At 43.9% G+C, this 19,995-nt stretch overlaps 1 protein-coding gene across 1 annotated transcript in view; it reads right to left on the reverse strand.

Moving 5' to 3' along the window:
* Positions 1-5,604: 5,604 nt before the first annotated feature.
* LOC124113805 overlaps positions 5,605-19,995 on the reverse strand; it is a 63,107-nt gene continuing 48,716 nt past the window's right edge. Inside the window, exons 5-12 of the mRNA XM_048381396.1 lie at positions 19,040-19,171; positions 10,955-11,128; positions 10,077-10,147; positions 9,613-9,711; positions 9,038-9,111; positions 7,818-7,972; positions 6,795-6,887; positions 5,605-6,160 (exon numbers count right to left, since the gene is read on the reverse strand). Of these exons, the coding sequence (XP_048237353.1) occupies positions 6,068-6,160; positions 6,795-6,887; positions 7,818-7,972; positions 9,038-9,111; positions 9,613-9,711; positions 10,077-10,147; positions 10,955-11,128; positions 19,040-19,171 (891 nt within the window). The 3' untranslated portion in view covers positions 5,605-6,067. The remainder of the gene's footprint in view (positions 6,161-6,794; positions 6,888-7,817; positions 7,973-9,037; positions 9,112-9,612; positions 9,712-10,076; positions 10,148-10,954; positions 11,129-19,039; positions 19,172-19,995) is intronic.

Raw genomic sequence — 19,995 nt, forward strand, 5'->3', positions numbered from 1 at the left:
AGCTACTAGCCTTCCCAGTCTATAACTAGCCTGTCTGGTAGGTCACTCGCTGTACGGCTGATAAGCTCCTAGCCTCCCCAGTCTATAACTAGCATGTCCGGTAGGTCACACGCTGTCCGGCTGATGAGCTCCTAGCCTGTCCAGTCTATAACTAGCCTGTCTGGTAGGTCACACGCTGTACGGCTGATGAGCTCCTAGCCTGTCCAGTCTATAACTAGCCTGTCTGGTAGGTCACACGCTGTACGGCTGATGAGCTCCTAGCCTGTCCAGTCTATAACTAGCCTGTCTGGTAGGTCACACGCTGTCCGGCTGATGAGCTCCTAGCCTGTCCAGTCTATAACTAGCCTGTCTGGTAGGTCACACGCTGTACGGCTGATGAGCTCCTAGCCTGTCCAGTCTATAACTATCCTGTCTGGTAGGTCACACGCTGTACGGCTGATAAGCTCCTAGCCTCCCCAGTCTATAACTAGCCTGTCCGGTAGGTCACACGCTGTCCGGCTGATGAGCTCCTAGCCTGTCCAGTCTATAACTAGCCTGTCTGGTAGGTCACACGCTGTACGGCTGATGAGCTCCTAGCCTGTCCAGTCTATAACTAGCCTGTCTGCTAGTTCACTGCTGTAAGGCTGATGAGCTACTAGCCTGTCTGGTAGGTCACACGCTGTACGGCTGATGAGCTCCTAGCCTGTCCAGTCTATAACTAGCCTGTCTGGTAGGTCACACGCTGTCCGGCTGATGAGGTACTAGCCTGTCCAGTCTATAACTAGTCTGTCTGGTAGGTCACACGCTGTACGGCTGATGGGCTACTAGCCTGTCCAGTCTATAACTAGCCTGTCTGGTAGGTCACACGCTGTACGGCTGATGAGCTACTAGCCTGCCCAGTCTATAACTAGCCTGTCTGCTAGTTCACACGCTGTAAGGCTGATGAGCTACTAGCCTGTCTGGTAGGTCACACGCTGTAAGGCTGATGAGCTACTAGCCTGTCCAGTCTATAACTAGCCTGTCTGGTAGGTCACATGCTGTACGGCTGATGGGCTCCTAGCCTGTCCAGTCTATAACTAGCCTGTCTGGTAGGTCACTCGCTGTCCGGCTGATGGGCTCCTAGCCTGTCCAGTCTATAACTAGCCTGTCTGGTAGGTCACACGCTGTAAGGCTGATGAGCTACTAGCCTGTCCAGTCTATAACTAGCCTGTCTGGTAGGTCACATGCTGTACGGCTGATGGGCTAATACCCTGTCTCATCACATCTGTAATACAATGCTTCTGTACAGCAAGGGAGATCACAGCATCAGTATTCATCATTTTCTTCTCAAATCCATCATATAAAAATGTGAACTTTCCTTCAGTAAATTAGCTTTTACAGGAGCTTCAACAGGTTTCCATTTAATCCACTTGGTTGTTTGCAGTTTTTATCAAATAGGGACCACAGATGCCTGATAAGACCTCAAAACAAGCCTTCTGGAAACCTATTCTAAACCTTTTTGGAAACCTATGTTAAACCTTTCTGGAGACCTATTCTAAAACTGGAGACTTATTCTAAACCTGGAGACCTATTCTAAACCAGAACCTCCACAGAGGGGCTTCAAATATAAACATGATTTGAAGTATACTAAGAGCAGACAAGGATCAAGTGCTAGATGACACACTTACGAAAATGGGGATAAATCGATGTAAATAAAAGTTTACTTTTGTTTATTATTGCTTGAAATGAAACTTCAAATGCATCCTATTCGTACGACATCTCCAAGCGTTCAGTTAGGATTTATCCCCCTCCTGGACACTCCTGGAAAACCCCTACCAAATGTTGAACAGTATAATTATATTCCACTCAGCTTTTGATAGGGATATTGAGATATGTGGTTCTATTTAAACATACACTTAACTTACTTTGAGAATAAGTTTTTTGTGTATTGGAACTATAAAAACATCCCTGTCAAAAATGGTGTAGTATATCGGGTGTTGAATATCAAAATGATTTGAAAGTATCATAGTCCACTGGTTAATGGTAATGATATTATTCGGCAACACTTTTCTTAATTGCCATGTGTAATCGACAGACATAAATTAAAATTTGAATAAAAATAAAATTAGAAAAACTACTCATTTATTCTGCCAAATGCAGTAAAAAGAAATAAGTATGGACAAATATGTTCAACACAGAAATAATAAATACATTAAGATGTCTGGGGCCACTTGCACAAAGCAGTCATAACGCTAAGACAAGCATAAGCCTATGTTAAAGAGGGTTAATCCCTGGAATGTTCCTATGTAGTGGGCTGTAGCTATGCATGGGTGATTAGCAGGATTAGCGGACTGGTGTTCACCATTGTGAACACTGATCAGGGTCCCAGAGGCCCAACACCAGGTGTCAAGTGACCAGTGTTGAAGGCTTCAATCACTTACTGTCATCAAAATGAATGAACACTTTCAAATGAACTTGAATTCTGTTCACCACGGGTATAAAATTAGAAGCCTGTGAAGATGGAGATCACGCATAATCTCTTAATCCTTTAATTTAATCCCTTGCAGTAATGCTTTATCCAAACATTATCTTAGAACTAAAGCGACTGGCATTCCGTGACGACCCTGTTAAAGAATGGAAGTTACTCTAATCTTAGCGCTAAGATTGATTTGTGCGAGTGGGCCATGGAGTTTGTGACAGCATGTCTTCTTGCATTGGTAATGACCCTATTGAAACTACCAGCATAAGAGAAAAGCAATAATTATGAAGAAAACAGGAGTCTTCATTATAAGAAACGACAATGTTCACAGACATGCTGGTTCTGATTGGGTGATGCAAACTGATGAAGCCATTATCACAGTTGTTTCATGATCACCATTAAACAGTTACAAAGCTCCATCCCACCTCATGCAACTCAAAATATCACAAAAAACACTTGACTGGGAAACAAACTGTCAGTGTAGGGAGCTCGATCTTACAATGACACACATTAGTCCTGGTTTTCTGCCACTTAAAGCCACATTGCAGCTGGATCATCCCTGGTCATCCAGGGCATTATATCTCCATATTATTGTCATAAACACCCTAAAGGTTGGTGAGGTGAAATGGGGTTTAACATCGCGTAAAGATTATTGCACTAATAAAGCAACACGTGTGCATGTGTGTATGCATGTGTCTCTCTGATTGTACTAATATGGACTGATGCCAATATTATAGTGCTAGCCCACTGAGATACCATTCCGCACTCAGACACAGTATACTGACTCGTAGCCAACTAGTCCTTGTCTTTGCTCCTTAATGCCGAGCACCAGGCAGGTTAACAAACATTATCATCTTTTAAGATCTTGGTATGACATGGCCAGGCATCGAACCACAAACCTTCCGCTCTCCAGGTGGACCTTCTACAACTAGACCACGGAGGTGGTCAAAAGACCCCCCGGATAATTCTGACCACTGCTTCTTTTTGGACGTGACACCACAATCTCCGTGTCTCGTATCACGAACAACCAATCAAAACCCTCTGAACAGGTCACCACAGATCGACAAAAGCTTGATTCTGATTGATTAAATGAGGTAGTTGATACCTCTTAATCGAGTGTATGAAAACATCAATAGCCTACATATTAATTCCCAATTAATGATAATACATATCAAATCTACAGAAAGATGACCTCAAATTCAAAAAAATATTATATCCCCTGAATGGCAAGCTTGTTTGAGAAAGCACTTGTTATATGTTTACAGTAAAGAAGTTAAAACTGTTGTGAATGAATATTAAACTGGGAAAGGCTGGGATGGGTACTCGGGTACCTTGGTCAGGTGGGAGTTGGAACCGGTACCCATAAGGGCTACCCAGACCCATGGTCAGTCACATAATATGTTCTTTCATGACAACGACATAAAACTCAATGGTTACATACAAGTAAAAAATGTTAAACATTTCTTTCTGACTATGAACACATTTCTTCGTACTTTCATATGTTTGAGTAAAGAAAATGCTTCAGTAAACTTCAACATGATCAGATCATTTTACACGTGTATCTCAAAAATGTTTGCCAGAGCTCATGTTAAACAGTTTCCAATAAGACATTTTGTACCCAGCTCTTGACACCCACAGAGGGTACCCGGGTAGAGTTGGGTAATAGGGGGTCAGGTACCCGGGCAGTAAATCCGGACACGACCCAGCCCTGGATAGATGTTTTCCTGATCAGTTAGATGAGAGAGAAGTCCTGCCAGGTAAACCCAACTGTAATTCTGACGACCGGTATACACAACAAAACAAGTTAAGGATTTCGTCATCACACCAGACTAAACATGAAGCAATGGTAGGAAATATATCACCGTACTTATCAAATAGAATGGACATATAATTCACTGGAAACCACCACAAATGTATTATTAGATTTTCATCTAAATTTCTCAAACGCAACATTATTTTTATTTTTTTTAAATAAAATGTTCAGATGTTCAGATGTACCGGTGCAGAGTGGTGAAATTTCCCCACTGGCAAATTTATCACAGCCACCATCTTTTGGTTCATTGTTGTCCCAAATAAGCATAATTATTCTAATAATTTCATAAAGAAAAGACAATACAGAGAGCAATTTGCTCATTCTGAAAAAAAACACTTGAGGACTATAAGCTGATGGGAGGAGTGTTCATTAGTGAGGCGGGTAAGGATAAGGTCTGTGTGTGCTTGTGTCTTGTCTAATACCGTTTTTACAGTGCTAGCTCACTGAGATACCATGCCACAGTTTAACATGAATACCCCACTCAGACACAGTATACACAGACTCCGAGCCGGCCAGTCCTTGTTTTATCTCCTTAATGCCGTGTGCCAGGCAGAGGAACAACAAGTACCATCTTTTAACATCTTTTGGTATGAAGTGTCCGGGGATTGAACCCCATACCTTCCAACTCTCCAGGCAGAGGCTCTATCCACAGAGGCGGTTGGGCGAGGATGAAAATTTGATAATTAACTTGTGACCTAATCAAGGATGAAGAATTACTTGCTTCACATTGCATCACTATTGGGATACAAACTCAGGCCTTTAATAGTTTTATTTTTCAGATCCGAGCATAAAGAAATTATGTTACCGGTGATCATATTGGAAATTTTAATTCACAGTGTCATTACATCTAAAAACAACAACAATGTCACCACAATCAATATACATGTATACATTAAAATAAATCTTTAAAATAAAACAAACAGCAGGGACTTTAAAACTATGCCATAAAATCATGTAACAAGACTTCCCACCATTATCTCAGCCAGAGAGGTGTCGCTGAAGATGCTGGCAAAGAATGGCTGCCACATCTTCTCTTCCCTCTGTGTTGTTGCATCAATATGCCAGACAGATTGGACAGCGGAACACATCCACAAAGGTGGAGGAGTGAGTGAGTGAGTGAGTGAGTGAGTTGAGTTTAACGCCGCTTTTAACAGTATTCCAGTTATATCACAGCGTGTCAGCTTAATGTGGGAGGAAAGCCAGAAGTGATGCAGGTCTCAGAAACTTTACCACTTTGGTGAAACCCATGAGCATGGGTATGGTGCTGACAAAACTAGAAACATAATGGGGGCAAACCGGGATTCGAACCCACAATCATAGGTTTCTGGCATGCCCAAGGGACGCAACTCGCCTTAGACAACTGGGCCACCCGTGCCCCCGTAAGTGGAGGAGATATTTGCTGCTTTCAACAGTATTTCAGCAAGATCATGGCTGTCAGCTTCTGAGGGAGGAAAGCCCCACATGAGCTGTGAGCCTGAATATGGTGCTGACAAACCAAGGATCATAAACAGGCCAATTTGGGATTCAAGCCAATGGCCAGCAGATCCTTGCATGCCTAAGGGACATAACTCTGCACAGCAGTGTATATCTATCTAGCAGTTACATAAACAGAGCCTTCTCATTACTTTGTCAAGGAACAGACACAGAAGGGGAAGTCTAGAACAGACACTGAGAGATGAATGGCTTTAAACATGCCACCTGAAATGTCACACAAATATATTCCCGTAGACGAAACACAGCTAAAATAACGTGATTATATGTTCAGCTGTCCATCCAATTGTTCTGGATTAGCACCATCTTCTGGAATGTGATTGGATTTATCGGTTGTAAGAGTGGCCTCCCCTGACTCCGCCCCACTCCAAGATCTGCTTGTCCGGGCTTTCTCCCCAATTCTCAGTCTCCAAGTGCAACTGGTGAACAAACAGGAAACAAATTCAGAAACGTTCAGATTGTTCTTGAACTATGGCTTTAACACCAAATGTTTATTTGCGTATATTGTATGTAAATCTTCACAAAATGTATTACTCGTAGTTAAATAGGAAAAATATCAATCTAAAATACATCTAACCTGTGGAGAAACCATGGTTTAAAAAATCCTCACCTTCCTCTGTACGTCCCTTCCCCCCCCCCCCCCCCCCTCCCCCTCGGCTTCCTCACCTCCCTCTGTACATGTCTCCCCCACCCAAAGAGCCTCCCCACCTTCCTCTGTACATGTCTCTCCCACCCCCAGGGCCTCCTCACCTCCCTCTGTACATGTCTCTCCCACCCCCCGGGCCTCCTCACCTCCCTCTGTACATGTCTCTCCCACCCCCAGGGCCTCCTCACCTCCCTCTGTACATGTCTCTCCCACCCCCAGGGCCTCCTCACCTTCCCCTGTACATCTCTCCCCCACCCCCAGGGCCTCCTCACATTCCTCTGTACATGTCCCCCCCCCCCCCCCACCCCTCAGGGCCTCCTTACCTCCCTCTGTACATGTCTCCCCCACCCCCAGGGCCTCCTTACCTTCCCCTGTACATCTCTCCCCCACCCCCAGGGCCTACTCACCTTCCTCTGTGCATGTCTCTGGGTGTCCCGGGCCTCCCACTGCTTCTGTTTCAGCTGAGCATCCTTCACAGTTGCCCCTCCGCAGCCCCACACCTGCCACACAAAACACACCATCACTCACAGGGATTTGTTTGTTTGTTGTTTCACACCATCACTCACAGGGATTTGTTTGTTTGTGGTTTGTTGTTTCAAACCATCACTCACAGGGATTTGTTTGTTTGTTGTTTCACACCATCACTCACAGGGATTTGTTTGTTTGTGGTTTGTTGTTTCAAACCATCACTCACAGGGATTTGTTTGTTTGTTGTTTCACACCATCACTCACAGGGATTTGTTTGTTGTTTCACACCATCACTCACAGGGATTTGTTTGTTTGTTTGTTGTTTCACACCATCACTCACAGGGATTTGTTTGTTGTTTCACACCATCACTCACAGGGATTTGTTTGTTTGTTTGTTGTTTCACACCATCACTCACAGGGATGTGTTTGTTTGTTTGTTTGTTGTTTCACACTGCACTCAGCAATATTCCAGCTATATGACGGCAGTCTGTAAATAATTGAGTCTGGACCAAACAATCCAGTGACTGATATCTTTAGCATCGATCCACAAATTTGGGATATGATGATATGCATCAACCAAGTCAGCAAGCCTGACCGCCCGATCCCGTTACAACAATCATAGTCGCCTTTAAGGGCAAGCATAGGTTGTGGAGGACTTATTCCCTACCCATGTCTTCACAGGTCTTAATAACAAGGAACAGTGTCTGGTTGATTGTCTGTTCTAAGCCTAACTCAGAAATATTCCAGCTATACGACCACTGTGGATCATCAAGCCCTGTGGTTTCAAGAAGTCAAAATATCATCAATTCTCCAACTCCAAGTTTGAAGCGATCCTTGAATTGAGGAACACAAAACCTGGGTCTCAGTAAATGATTCGGACATGCATTATTCCTTTGTTCCCGTGTTATTATTAACATCAGTGTAACCATAGTAACTGGCAACATCTCTGCTGCATCACCTACCTCTATTTTCTGCAGATTACACACGACACCGTAATGTTTCACGCAGTCAAAATCGTGTGGAATAAACAGCACTGGACTCCGCGAATCCTTCCCGATCTCGAGGCCTCTGGGCAGACCTCGACTAAGGTCATTGTACAGCAGCATCTTTTCCCCAGCTGCAGAGAAAACAACAAGCAGACATTAACAAGAACATTCTGTACTGATCTCGAGTGTAAGACGCTGTGTTCATCACAGTCATCTGTTCGCATTCTGCCCTTGTCCTTTGTTTCAAGTGATCACTGTCAGAATATCCCAGCAGAGTCGAGTCTGTTAGTTTTTAATTCTTCAGCATAGGGTGGTGAGCTTAATTACGCTGATTCTCTTCCCCGGAATGTAAGGTCAGAATGTAAACTAAACTTTTACATCATGTATACCAAACGTCTTGGTTGTTAAGCGGAACTATCACCTTGTATAACCCTAAATACAGGACATATCTGTATGTAAAACTCACCCTGTATAACCCTAAATACAGCACATATCTGTATGTTAAACTCACCCTGTATAACCCTAAATACAGCACATATCTGTATGTAAAACTCACCCTGTATAACCCTATACACAGGACATATCTATGTAAAACTCACTCTGAATAACCATAAATACAGCACATATCTGTATGTTAAACTCACCCTGTATAACCCTATACACAGGACATATCAATGTAAAACTCACCCTGAATAACCCTAAATACAGCACATATCTGTATGTAAAACTCATCCTGTATAACCCTAAATACAGCACATATCTGTATGTAAAACTCACCCTGTATAACCCTAAATACAGCACATATCTGTATGTAAAACTCACCCTGTATAACCCTCAACACAGGGCATATCTGTATGTTGGTTGGTTGGTTTGTTGTTTAACGCCGCACTCAGCAATATTCCAGCTATATGACGGCAGTTTATCTGTATGTAAAACTCACCCTGTATAACCCTATAAAGCATATCTGTATGTAAAACTCACCCTGTATAACCCTGTACACAGGACATATCTGTATGTAAAACTCACCCTGTATAACCCTATACACAGGGCATATCTGTATGTAAAACTCACCCTGTATTACCCAAAATACAGCACATATCTGTATGTAAAACTCACCCTGTATACAGGACATATCTGTATGTAAAACTCACCCTGTATAACCCTGTACACAGGACATATCTGTATGTAAAACTCACCCTGTATAACCCTGTACACAGGACATATCTGTATCAGCATACAGTCCTCGCCTCCGTACCGCTTGTCTCCCTCCCTGTCACAAAAATACAGCACATCTACACTGTACGAAAAGTGTTCACCAAGGCGTTCATCAATACTGTAAGCAATAAAGTTCCCTCAAACACATATGAGTGAGTGAGTGAGTTTATCGCCGCTTTTAACAGTATTCCAGTTATATCACGTCGTGTTAGCTTAATGTGGGAGGAAAGCCAGAAGTGATGCAGGTCTCAGAAACTTTACCACTTTGGTGAAACCCATGAGCATGGGTATGGTGCTGACAAAACTAGAAACATAATGGGGGCAAACTGGGATTCGAACCCAAAATCATAGGTTCCTGGCATGCCCAAGGGATGCAACTCTGCACAGCGAATCGTGGCACCTTAGACGACTGGGCTACCTGTGCCTTCCAAAGACACATGATCTAATGAAAAAATATCATGCCGAGTGCAGTGTGTGGGATAATTATAGATCTGACCAGTTTTTTGCACACTGATTAATGGTAGATACATGCCATGGAAATATTGGTGGTTATTACCTTATTCCTGTATCCATGGCAACACAGTAGAGGTTTCTTCCTTCAAACGCTACAAGAGTGATGGACGGGCCCATGTAGGAAGACACGTGGTGGTTAAATCTACAGTACAAAAATGTTTTAAGTAAATACAAGATTAAAACAAAAGAATGAATAAAGAAAGAAAAAAGTCTGTTTCTCATCTGCAAGCTCAGCCTAAGAGGTGAGAATACAACTGATGAGGTTTAAACAAGTCCAGACATGTTTTATGTTTAGTTCAGTTCTGCTATCCAGCTTCGGAGGCAAAGAGACTAGTGATGTCTTTGGGCCAGGAAGTCATGGTAACCAATGACATCACGATGGTCTCCATATGAATATCCAAAACATATTCGTGATCCCTAACGTTTTTGTTCAGTATCAATCTATGAGAAAATGTCTACAAGCAGTGATATAACTAAAGTGTGAAGTATATGTGTTACCATGGTTACCTGTTTATGGAGAGTCCATGGTCATCACTGTTGTACAGAAGTGCCCAGCTCTGGCACCTGGACAGACGAGCCTGAAAAAGACCAACAACGACCAGCGGTCACTCTCTGAGAAGTAGGTTCATGACTTCTGCATCACGTGAGGCTCTGGAGTAGTAGTAGTAGTAGTAGTAGTAGTAGTAGTGGTAGTAGTAGTAGTAGTAGTAGTAGTAGTAGTAGTAGTAGTAGTAGTAGTGAGGTGAGGTAAAATGGTGTTTAACGTCGCGTCCAAGATTATTGCACTTATATAGCGACGTGCATGTACGTGTGTGTGTTTGTGTGGCTGCTTGTACTAGTCTGGACTGATGCCGATTTATAGTGCTAGCTCACTGAGATACCATGCCGCAGTTAAACATGAATACCCCACTCAGACACAGTATACTGACTTCGAGCCGACCAGTCCGTGTTTTAGCCCCTTAATGCCGAGCGCCAGACAGGGTAACAACAAGTACCATCTTTTAACGTCTTTTGGTATGACGCGGCCGGGGAGTGAACCCCGGACCTTCCGCTCTCCGCATCACGTGAGGCTCTGGGTTTAAATGGAGCCAAAGTAGTAGTAGTAGTAGTAGTAGTAGTAGTAGTAGTAGTAGTAGTAGCAGCAGTAGTCTACATGCTCCCTTGGCCCTATATCACGTGAGGCTCTGGGTTTCAATGGGGGCACAGTAGTAGTAGTAGTAGTAGTAGTAGTAGTAGTAGTAGTAGTAGTAGTAGTAGTAGTAGTCACACTTAGCTGTAGCCCTGAAATGGAATGAACTCAAGAAGGTGATTCTGCTACAAAGTCAATGTAGAGTGTCACTGACTGGCATACATCCTTGTCTACCCACTATTCCATCCCTACTCACCAGCTTCATGAGGAGATGGTAGGAGTTCATGAGAGGGTTTGAGGACTGTTGTTCCTGCTGAGGGCTGTGCGTGTAGACTTGGGGCAGCGTCGCTGACAACACCCACAGCATACCCATGGTGACGCTGTACCTGCCCTCCACAAAGCCCTCCAGCTGCGGTACTGGAGCAGTTTCCTGTCAAACACATCAAAAGGATGAGAGAGTGAGTGATTGAGTTTGGTTTAACACCGCTTTTAACAGTATTTCAGTTATATCCCGGCGTGTCAGCTTTATGTGGGAGGAAAGCCCGAAGTGACGCAGGTATCAGGTGTTTACCACTTTGGTAAAACCCATGAGCACGGGTATGGTGCTGACAAACCTAGAAACATAATGGGGGCGAACCGGGATTCGAACCCACAATCATAGGTTCCTGGCATGCCCAAGGGACGCAACTCTGCACAGCGAATCGTGGCGCTTAAGACGACTGGATGAGAGAAGGGACTACAGATAATCTAGGTTAGAATGGGTCTTCAGTATCCCTTGCTTGTCGTAATAGGCGACCATCGAGTGGTCAGACTCGCTGACTTGGTTGATGCATGTCATCATATCCCAACTGCATAAATTGATGCTTATAATGTGAATCACTTGATTGTCTGGTCCACACTTTTTTACAGACCACTGTCATACAGTGCGGTGTTAAAAAAATTCAAAACAAAACAAGACCTTTATCTATAGGTACTTAGGGACTGTATAATGATGTGAGGCAGGGTGTTCGGTCGTGAGGTGAGGGGGATGAAGAGATGCCAACCATTATGATTTGGGAATAATAATAATAATAATAATAATAATAATAATAATGATTTTCCATTCTCAGCTTCCTCAGGAGTATACAACCCAAGCTGCCTGTGAGGCACATAAAAGTTAACAGTCACATTACCATATCCTACTGGGTACCCATTAGCTGCTGGGTATTTCCGACAAAATCACTTGCCTAAGGAGAAACCACATGTGTGACATATGTTTCTGTGGGGGACGGGACCATAGCCTTAGAAAATCTCAGGAGTAAAACTGCTGAAAACAGTCACCAATCCAACTACCCTCTGGATATATGGGATGATCTGCTGTCTTTATTGTTTAACTCTGCAGCTATACGACGGCCGTCTGTAAATAATCAAGTCTGGCCCAGACAATCCAGTGATTGACATCATGAGCATCGATCCAATAGAATGACATATGATAGGGCTCTTTCTGGTTCACTTGAATTGTCAACATTACCATGGTTAACAAAAATCTGTATAATTTGCTGTAAAATATTTGAGAAATTCATGTTTTATGTATTAAGGGTTTTTTTCTGTTGCCTCACCCCACCATAATAAATTGCAAATGCAAAGGAAGGCTTCACTTCGTGATTTGAAAATATTTGTTCAGTAATTGTGTCATTTCGACACTTGAGAAACATTTACATTATGAGAGTTACCTCCCCTAGATCATGGAACGAGATCATGCGTTTGCCATATTTTTATAGGACATAGATAAATATAAAATGCTGACCCAGTGTTAACCTAAACTACGAAATGAAAACTGTACTGTGTAGAGTTATGTCCCCTTAGTGCCAGAATCCTATGACCGTGGGGTTGAATCCAAGATTACCCCTGATATGGTCTTAGTTTGTCCGCGGGGGACAGGTTGTCCAGTCGTAAGGCACAGCAATTTGCTGTGCAGAGTTACATCCATTGCCTGAAACCTTTGAACGTGGGTCAAATCCTGGTTCTCCCCAATTATTTTTCTTGGTTTGTCAGCACCATACCCATGCTTGTGGGGTTCCTCAAAGTGATACATTTGAGATCTGCATCACTTCTGGCTTTCCTCCCACATCAATCTCAAAGTCTTGATATAACTGCAATCCTGTTCAAAGTGGTGTCCCACCAAATTCAGCATAGATAGTAAGCTGGTAGTAGTAGTTTTACAATGAACAGTAATTAAGTTGCATCACAGGTGAAGTCCTGTATGACGCTGCTGGGCATCGAACCACCGACCTTCCACTGTCTGGGCCGACTCCACCACAGATTTGTTTGTCTGTTTGTTGTTTAAAGGGCAAGTTCACACGGAAATGAACCTATTTTTCTTGTACTTTTTCCACATTAAAAGTGTTAACCTAGAAGTGTCATAGACACAAATATAAAAATATCACAATGAATTAACATATTTTTCGCATTAAAACGATTTATATTTTTCACAATTACCAAGTGTTCTATTTCCACAACAAAAACACCATGGCTTATGCCCCTTGCAATATGACGTCATTGGTGCCAATTGATAAACATTATGACGTCATCATGCTTTGTTAGAGCCGCTTCACGTGGTGTAGGTACAGGTGTGTAATTCTAGCGTCTCAGATGCCAGCCAGCATAGTGTAATGCTGAGTCACCACTGCGCCGGAGTGTGTCGAAGGCCATGTTGTTTACTGCAAACTGGTACTTGATATCTTTTGCGTTGAGAATAGACAGGGACCCAGTTGAATTGGCACCAATTACGTCATAATCTAAGGGGGATAACTCAGGCCTGTTTAGCTCGAAAAACGAAGGCCTCATAACGGCATATCATTTTCACACTATTGTGAGCTTCCTACTTTCACTGTGAAAAAAATGAGTGTATATTTTCAAACACAGATACTAATTAATTCTAAAAATGGGTTTTTCAGATTAAAAACAATGTTTTATTGGTCTGTTTTCAGTCGTACAATTGGGTATCTCATACCTCTAGTCGCACGTTAAAAGGAAGCTAGAAGCTGGAATGTAAACAATAAACTTGTTTCCGTCCGGTTGCGCACGCACCTCCCGATGACATGCCACAAATCTCGAAGAATAAGCCATCAAGCAGGACTGGACTGGATTACTTCCCAGTGGGGATGGCTGGGTGGGAACGTACGACTGAAAACAGACCAATAAAACATCGTTTTTAATCTGAAAAACCCATGTTTTAGTCTGTTTTCAGTCGTACAATTGGGTAGAATTCGACGGAACACTGGAAGGAGGGTCTGGAAAGTAATCCGGAAGTGACCTCTTGCACGTCGAATGTACCAAGTTCCTCACCCCCGTAGTGACAATAGAACATTCGACCAGATGCACGGACGAGACAAATTGTTTATCAAGAACGCACAGCATGGTTAATGCTCATCGACACACAACTAATTATCGATGCGACAGGACAACTGCACGCGTCAGTTGAACGGCGATCGAAGTGGTCGACGTATAGTTTAGTTACAGAGCAACTCGCAGTATACAAGGTAACTAAACAGCATCTTTAATGCTCTTCGACCCACAAGTAAGTATCGATGCGACAAGGCAACTGCACACGACAGTTGAATTGCAATCGAAGTGTGGACGGCATATAATTTAGTTTCAGAACGACTCGTCGTATCCAAGGTAACTAAAACTGCATGTTTAATGCTCTTCGACCCACAAGTAAGTATCGATGCGACAGGACAACTGCACACGTCAGTTGAGGTGCGATCGAAACGTGGTCGGCTTATAATGTAGTTACAGAACGACTCGTCTAAGCAAGGTAACTAAAACAGCATGTTTAATGCTCTTCGACACACTACTAATTATCGATGCGACAGGACAACTGCACGCGTCAGTTGAACTGCGATCGAAGCGGTCGACGTATAGTTTAGTTACAGAGCAACTCGCAGTATACAAGGTAACTAAAACAGCATGTTTAATGCTCTTCGACCCACAAGTAACTATCGAAGCGACAGGACAACTGCACACGACAGTTGAATTGCGATCAAAGTGTGGACGGTATATAAAGTGGTTCAGAACGACTCGTCGTATCCAAGGTAATGAAAAATAGCATGGTTAATGCTCTTCGACACACAACAAATTATCGATGCGACATGACAACTGCACACGTCAGATGAATTGCGATCGAAGTGTGGTCGGCGCATAATTTAGTTACAGAGCAACTCGCAGTATACAAGGTAACTAAAACAGCATGTTTAATGCTCTTCGACCCACAAGTAACTATCGAAGCGACAGGACAACTGCACACGACAGTTGAATTGCGATCGAAGTGTGGACGGTATATAAAGTGGTTCAGAACGACTCGTCGTATCCAAGGTAACGAAAAATAGCATGGTTAATGCTCTTCGACACACAACAAATTATCGATGCGACATGACAACTGCACACGACAGATGAAATGCGATCGAAGTGTGGTCGGCGCATAATTTAGTTACAGAGCAACTCGCAGTATACAAGGTAACTAAAAAATACGAGCAGTACTTCTAGTCGGAGACAATGTCGAAGGCGACCTGATCGAGAGGCTCGTAAGTCTAACTAGACAGGTAGCGCAGAACGATATCGAGGTCCCAGGCCGGCAGGCGGAATTAATGTGACTCATCTTCAACCATGAAGGCACGTAGAATTTTCTGCAATTCCGGTATTTTAGTGAGCCTGTCGCCCGTAGGAGACGGCTCGTCTAGGTAGAAGGCGACCCTGATCGCCTGCCGACGGAGCCATTCTACGACCGTCTTCATGATCCGTGTGATGAAGTCTTCCCCCTACCGGTAGCTCGTCTAAAGGTAGTAGGCTCCGACGACGATGACGGCGGGGAAAAGGGACCTCATTACCTCCCCCGCCGGCTCGCTGTCTACAGCATAGCAAGCGGTTGTAGCTGGAGACAAACAGCAGTGTCCATGGAACCCCAATGCCTGTCTACTACAAGAATCTTGGAGAGCGCTGGTTTCTTGAAGAGTAGCCCCCAATCCAAGTCCCTACTCATGGGTGACGAAAACGGCATGCCATAGATCGGGTAACGCGATCGAACAGGTGGTTTGCTGAAACTCTGCCCCGGCAGAGCAGAGGCAAGTTCTGGTCCATATCGTGAACCATGGCTCTGAAGACATTGGGAGGAGAAGACTGAAGAGACTGCGGCGTATCTCCAACCTTTAAGCCAGCACACGTCGGTTTGTCATCATCTTTTGATAACTCAGGCAGAAAAGTGAGATAGCCAAGCCATAGCCAGGCTGTCGTCACAAACCATCGTCGACGTCGATTGTGTAGATGTAGATGAAGGTACTGGTGTATTGGTCGATGGTCCATGGACCTCTGACGTAGTCGAATCCTTCTTGGTCGACGCCCTGGAGGTGAGTACCGCCGTCGTGATCTGGGCTATCAAAGCTGGGGCGATATGAAAGTGAGACGAGGGTGTCGATCGGTCATTATCTCTACGACGCTGTCGTCACAATCCATCGTCGACATCGATTGTGTAGGCGTAGATGAAGGAACCGGTGTACAGGACGATGGTCCATGGACCTCCGACGTAGACGAACCCTTCTCGGTCGACGCCGTCAAGGCGAGTACCGCCGCCGTCATCTGGCCTATCAAAGCCGGGTCGATATGAAAGTGAGACGAGGGTCACGATCGATCATTATCTCTACGACGCTGATCTCCCAAAAACTCCCTTCGAAGGCGTCGCACGTCCCCGTGGGGACGAGGGCTACGATCTCTAACTGTAGAAGTACTACGATCCCCATCGTAGTTATCGTCCGAATCGAACTCCCGACGACCTCGAAGGCGACGAACGTCCTCGTGTCGTTTACTGTCACTCGACGAGGCCCTCGACCTGTCGTCCCGTGAACGGGAACGACTTCTAGAGAGGGATCTGTGTTCACTGTCGACCCGCACAACGTTCCTATCGTCGTTGGTAGGACGAGAGACGGACCGACTGGGGACCGTAGTCCCCTCGTGGTCCTCGTCACCACCCGGTCCCGTCGTAACGGGGGTGGCTGAGTGACGCTCTCGATCAACCGATTGACGAAGATCAGTCGTGCGGGTAGTATCATCAGCAGGCGAACGGTCCCGTGTCTTGTCAAAAACATAAGTTGACTGAGGCGGGTCTTTTTCAACTGATTTCTTTGGTGTGGCCGACGCGCCACCCCCAGGGCCAGATGTAGGGGGTGCAGAGTTCAAGGATCCACCCGATGACCTCCTCTGCCTGTAGCGCTGGTCAGTAGCCCGCTTCGCCAACGCACGAAGATACAAGTTAAAGTTGATAGAAGACAAATGCTCACATTCTTAACAACGTTTATTCCACGAACACGTTGAAAGCCCGTCCTTATTTATGCAGGAAGGACAATACTTGTGAGGATCTACTTTAGACAGTTGTCCTTGACACGAGGCACAAATGCCCGACATGTTGCCACGTGTATAATCAAGTGAAACACGTGTTGAACCCAAACAATGGATTACCAATGATTACATTCCAGGAGTCTACAGGTAAGACATAGTATTATTACTGTATTAGAACAACAACTGTAGACACACGATACGTACTAGTAGAATACAAACTAGCAGTCTATCGCGAAAGTCCTTCTCGAGCGACCAGCTCAGAGGCGCGCTGAGAGATTTGTGGCATGTCATCGGGAGGTGCGTGCGCAACCGGACGGAAACAAGTTTATTGTTTACATTCCAGCTTCTAGCTTCCTTTTAACGTGCGACTAGAGGTATGAGATACCCAATTGTACGACTGAAAACAGACTAAAACTTGCGTTTTGTTAAGAAAAAGAAAGAAAGTGATTTTTGCGTGTACACTTCCCCTTTAACGCCGCACTCAGCTATATTCAAGCCATATGACGGCGATCTGTAAATTGTGAATTGCTGCTTCTCAGACATCACATCACGAGCATCGATCTACGCAATTGGATTAGGATGACATACATCAGCCAAGGCAGCAAGTCTGACCAACCGATCTCTTTAGTCGCCTATTAGGACAAACATAGGTGCCTTTCACAGCAAGCATGGGTTGCTGAAGACCTATTCTACCCCGGAATCTTAATGGGTCGTTTGTCAATGAATGTCCAGTCAGTCTTTAAGTCAAGAGTAAGTCAACTGAGGGATGGAAGAAGACTTCAAGATCAGTTTGATGTCACTTTGAACTTTAGAATACTTTTGAAATTTGCGATACAATACGCATCTCGATACAGTACTTTTATTTCATGAGTTGACATTCTTTCTTTCGCAGGTTTATCACAACCCTGAATAATTTGTTCTTACCTTTCAGAGATCGAAGAAGGGATTACCGGTATGCTATTTATAGCCAACAGAGACATTCAAGAGAAACTGTGTAAGTTTTCTGCTATTATTCCGTTAACAATTTCTGTTATTATTAACATGTTTTTACACCACCTGCATCATCATAAGGTCAGCCTCACGTTTGTTTCCATTATGAAATAAATTAAAAAGATTTTACATATTTCCCTTTCCATGTGCACTGCTTTACTGCACATCTCGTGTTGCGGCCATGGCGGTAGCAGGAGCTGTTGTATGCTTGGTTTTGCAGGGAGGCCCCTTTCCCAGATTGATGGTACACAAATGCTTATTTGGTTACATACTAGTTTGAACAACCCCCCAACCTTAAAAAAAACCCACACTGCCCGCCCGAGAACCAGTTCTCTTATTTTTGTTAAGTCTTGTAATGAATCACAATAGAGGTGTTGTTAAACAATGTATCAAGGGCCTTGTATTGGGATACAATACTGTACTGCAGTATCGTCACACCACTACTGCTTGGCATATTGGAGGGGTGGTGACATACAATGACACTATGTGTTTATACCAGCTCTGACGGTAGCGTGGATCTTACCAGTTCTGACGGTAGCGTGGATCTTACCAGTTCTGACGGTAGTGTGGATCTTACCAGTTCTGACGGTAGCGTGGATCTTACCAGCTCTGACGGTAGCGTGGATCTTACCAGTTCTGACGGTAGCGTGGATCTTACCAGTTCTGACGGTAGTGTGGATCTTACCAGCTCTGACGGTAGCGTGGATCTTACCAGCTCTGACGGTAGCGTGGATCTTACCAGCTCTGACGGTAGCGTGGATCTTACCAGTTCTGACAGTAGCGTGGATCTTACCAGCTCTGACAGTAGCGTGGATCTTACCAGCTCTGACGGTAGCATGGATCTTACCAGTTCAAACAGTAGCGTGGATCTTACCAGCTCTGATGGTAGCGTGGATCTTACCAGCTCTGACAGTAGCGTGGATCTTACCAGTTCAAACAGTAGCGTGGATCTTACCAGCTCTGACGGTAGCACGGATCTTACCAGTTCTGACGGTAGCGTGGATCCAGTGAGGATCAGGTAGACCCAGTTGTGCACGCCACAGAACAGATGGGGGCAGTTCCACTTCAGCCAGCTCTCAAACCCATCGTAGCACATCTGAGTCTCAATGCCAAACTGAAACAAGGGTGTGTTCTCAATAAACAATTTTGACGATTTAACCTAAGGACAAAAGAAAATAATCTTAGATTTTCATCCCAAGCCATGCCAACCCTCATGGAACTTTTGGAGTAATCTTCAGGTTAAAGTGAAAAAGGTTCCGTGTCTGAACCTGCGAAGATCATTTGATAAATGACTTGAGAGTGTTTAAACATAACAACCAATCAGAGACCTCGTTTCACTGAGTATGGATATTTTAACACTGTGTGATTTGAGAGCATGGCTCTCATTAGTCAGTCTCACCGTAGAACGCTTCAAGTCACACGTGAATTAACAATTCGTTCTTCATGATATGTTTATGCATGTAAATATTTGTGAAAAAAAATTACAAAAATCGTAATTTCCGTGGAGGACAGAGTAATAGAATAATTTTACGGTGAAAGTTTTTTTTGGTTTTTATTATTATTATAATTATAATTGTCTGTCTGTCTGTCTGTCTGTCTGTCTCTCTCTGCCTGAGAACCAATTCTTTATTTTTTTAAGCCTTAAATAAGCCATACCCACAGCCATGATGTGACCACCCATTACTACTTCATGAGATTCACATCTGTCGACAGTGTACACAGATGCATTGAACAGTGTGCAATAATAGCATCCTTTACTCAATAAAATTGCATCCTCACTTTTTTTATAATCTATTATTGGGTCTAAAGTCCATGATCATTTTCTGCATTGCAACATTTTAGATTGCCATAAACTTTGTTAAACATTTCCAATACACTAGGTGTTCATGAACCCTTAATATTTGTTTGTTTGGTGTTTTATCAATCCACGCAATTGGG

This window comes from Haliotis rufescens, unplaced genomic scaffold (genome assembly GCF_023055435.1).
Source record: "Haliotis rufescens isolate VD_foot unplaced genomic scaffold, xgHalRufe1.0.p SCAF_38, whole genome shotgun sequence".
In the NCBI taxonomy this organism is placed as follows: Eukaryota; Metazoa; Mollusca; class Gastropoda; order Lepetellida; family Haliotidae; genus Haliotis; species Haliotis rufescens.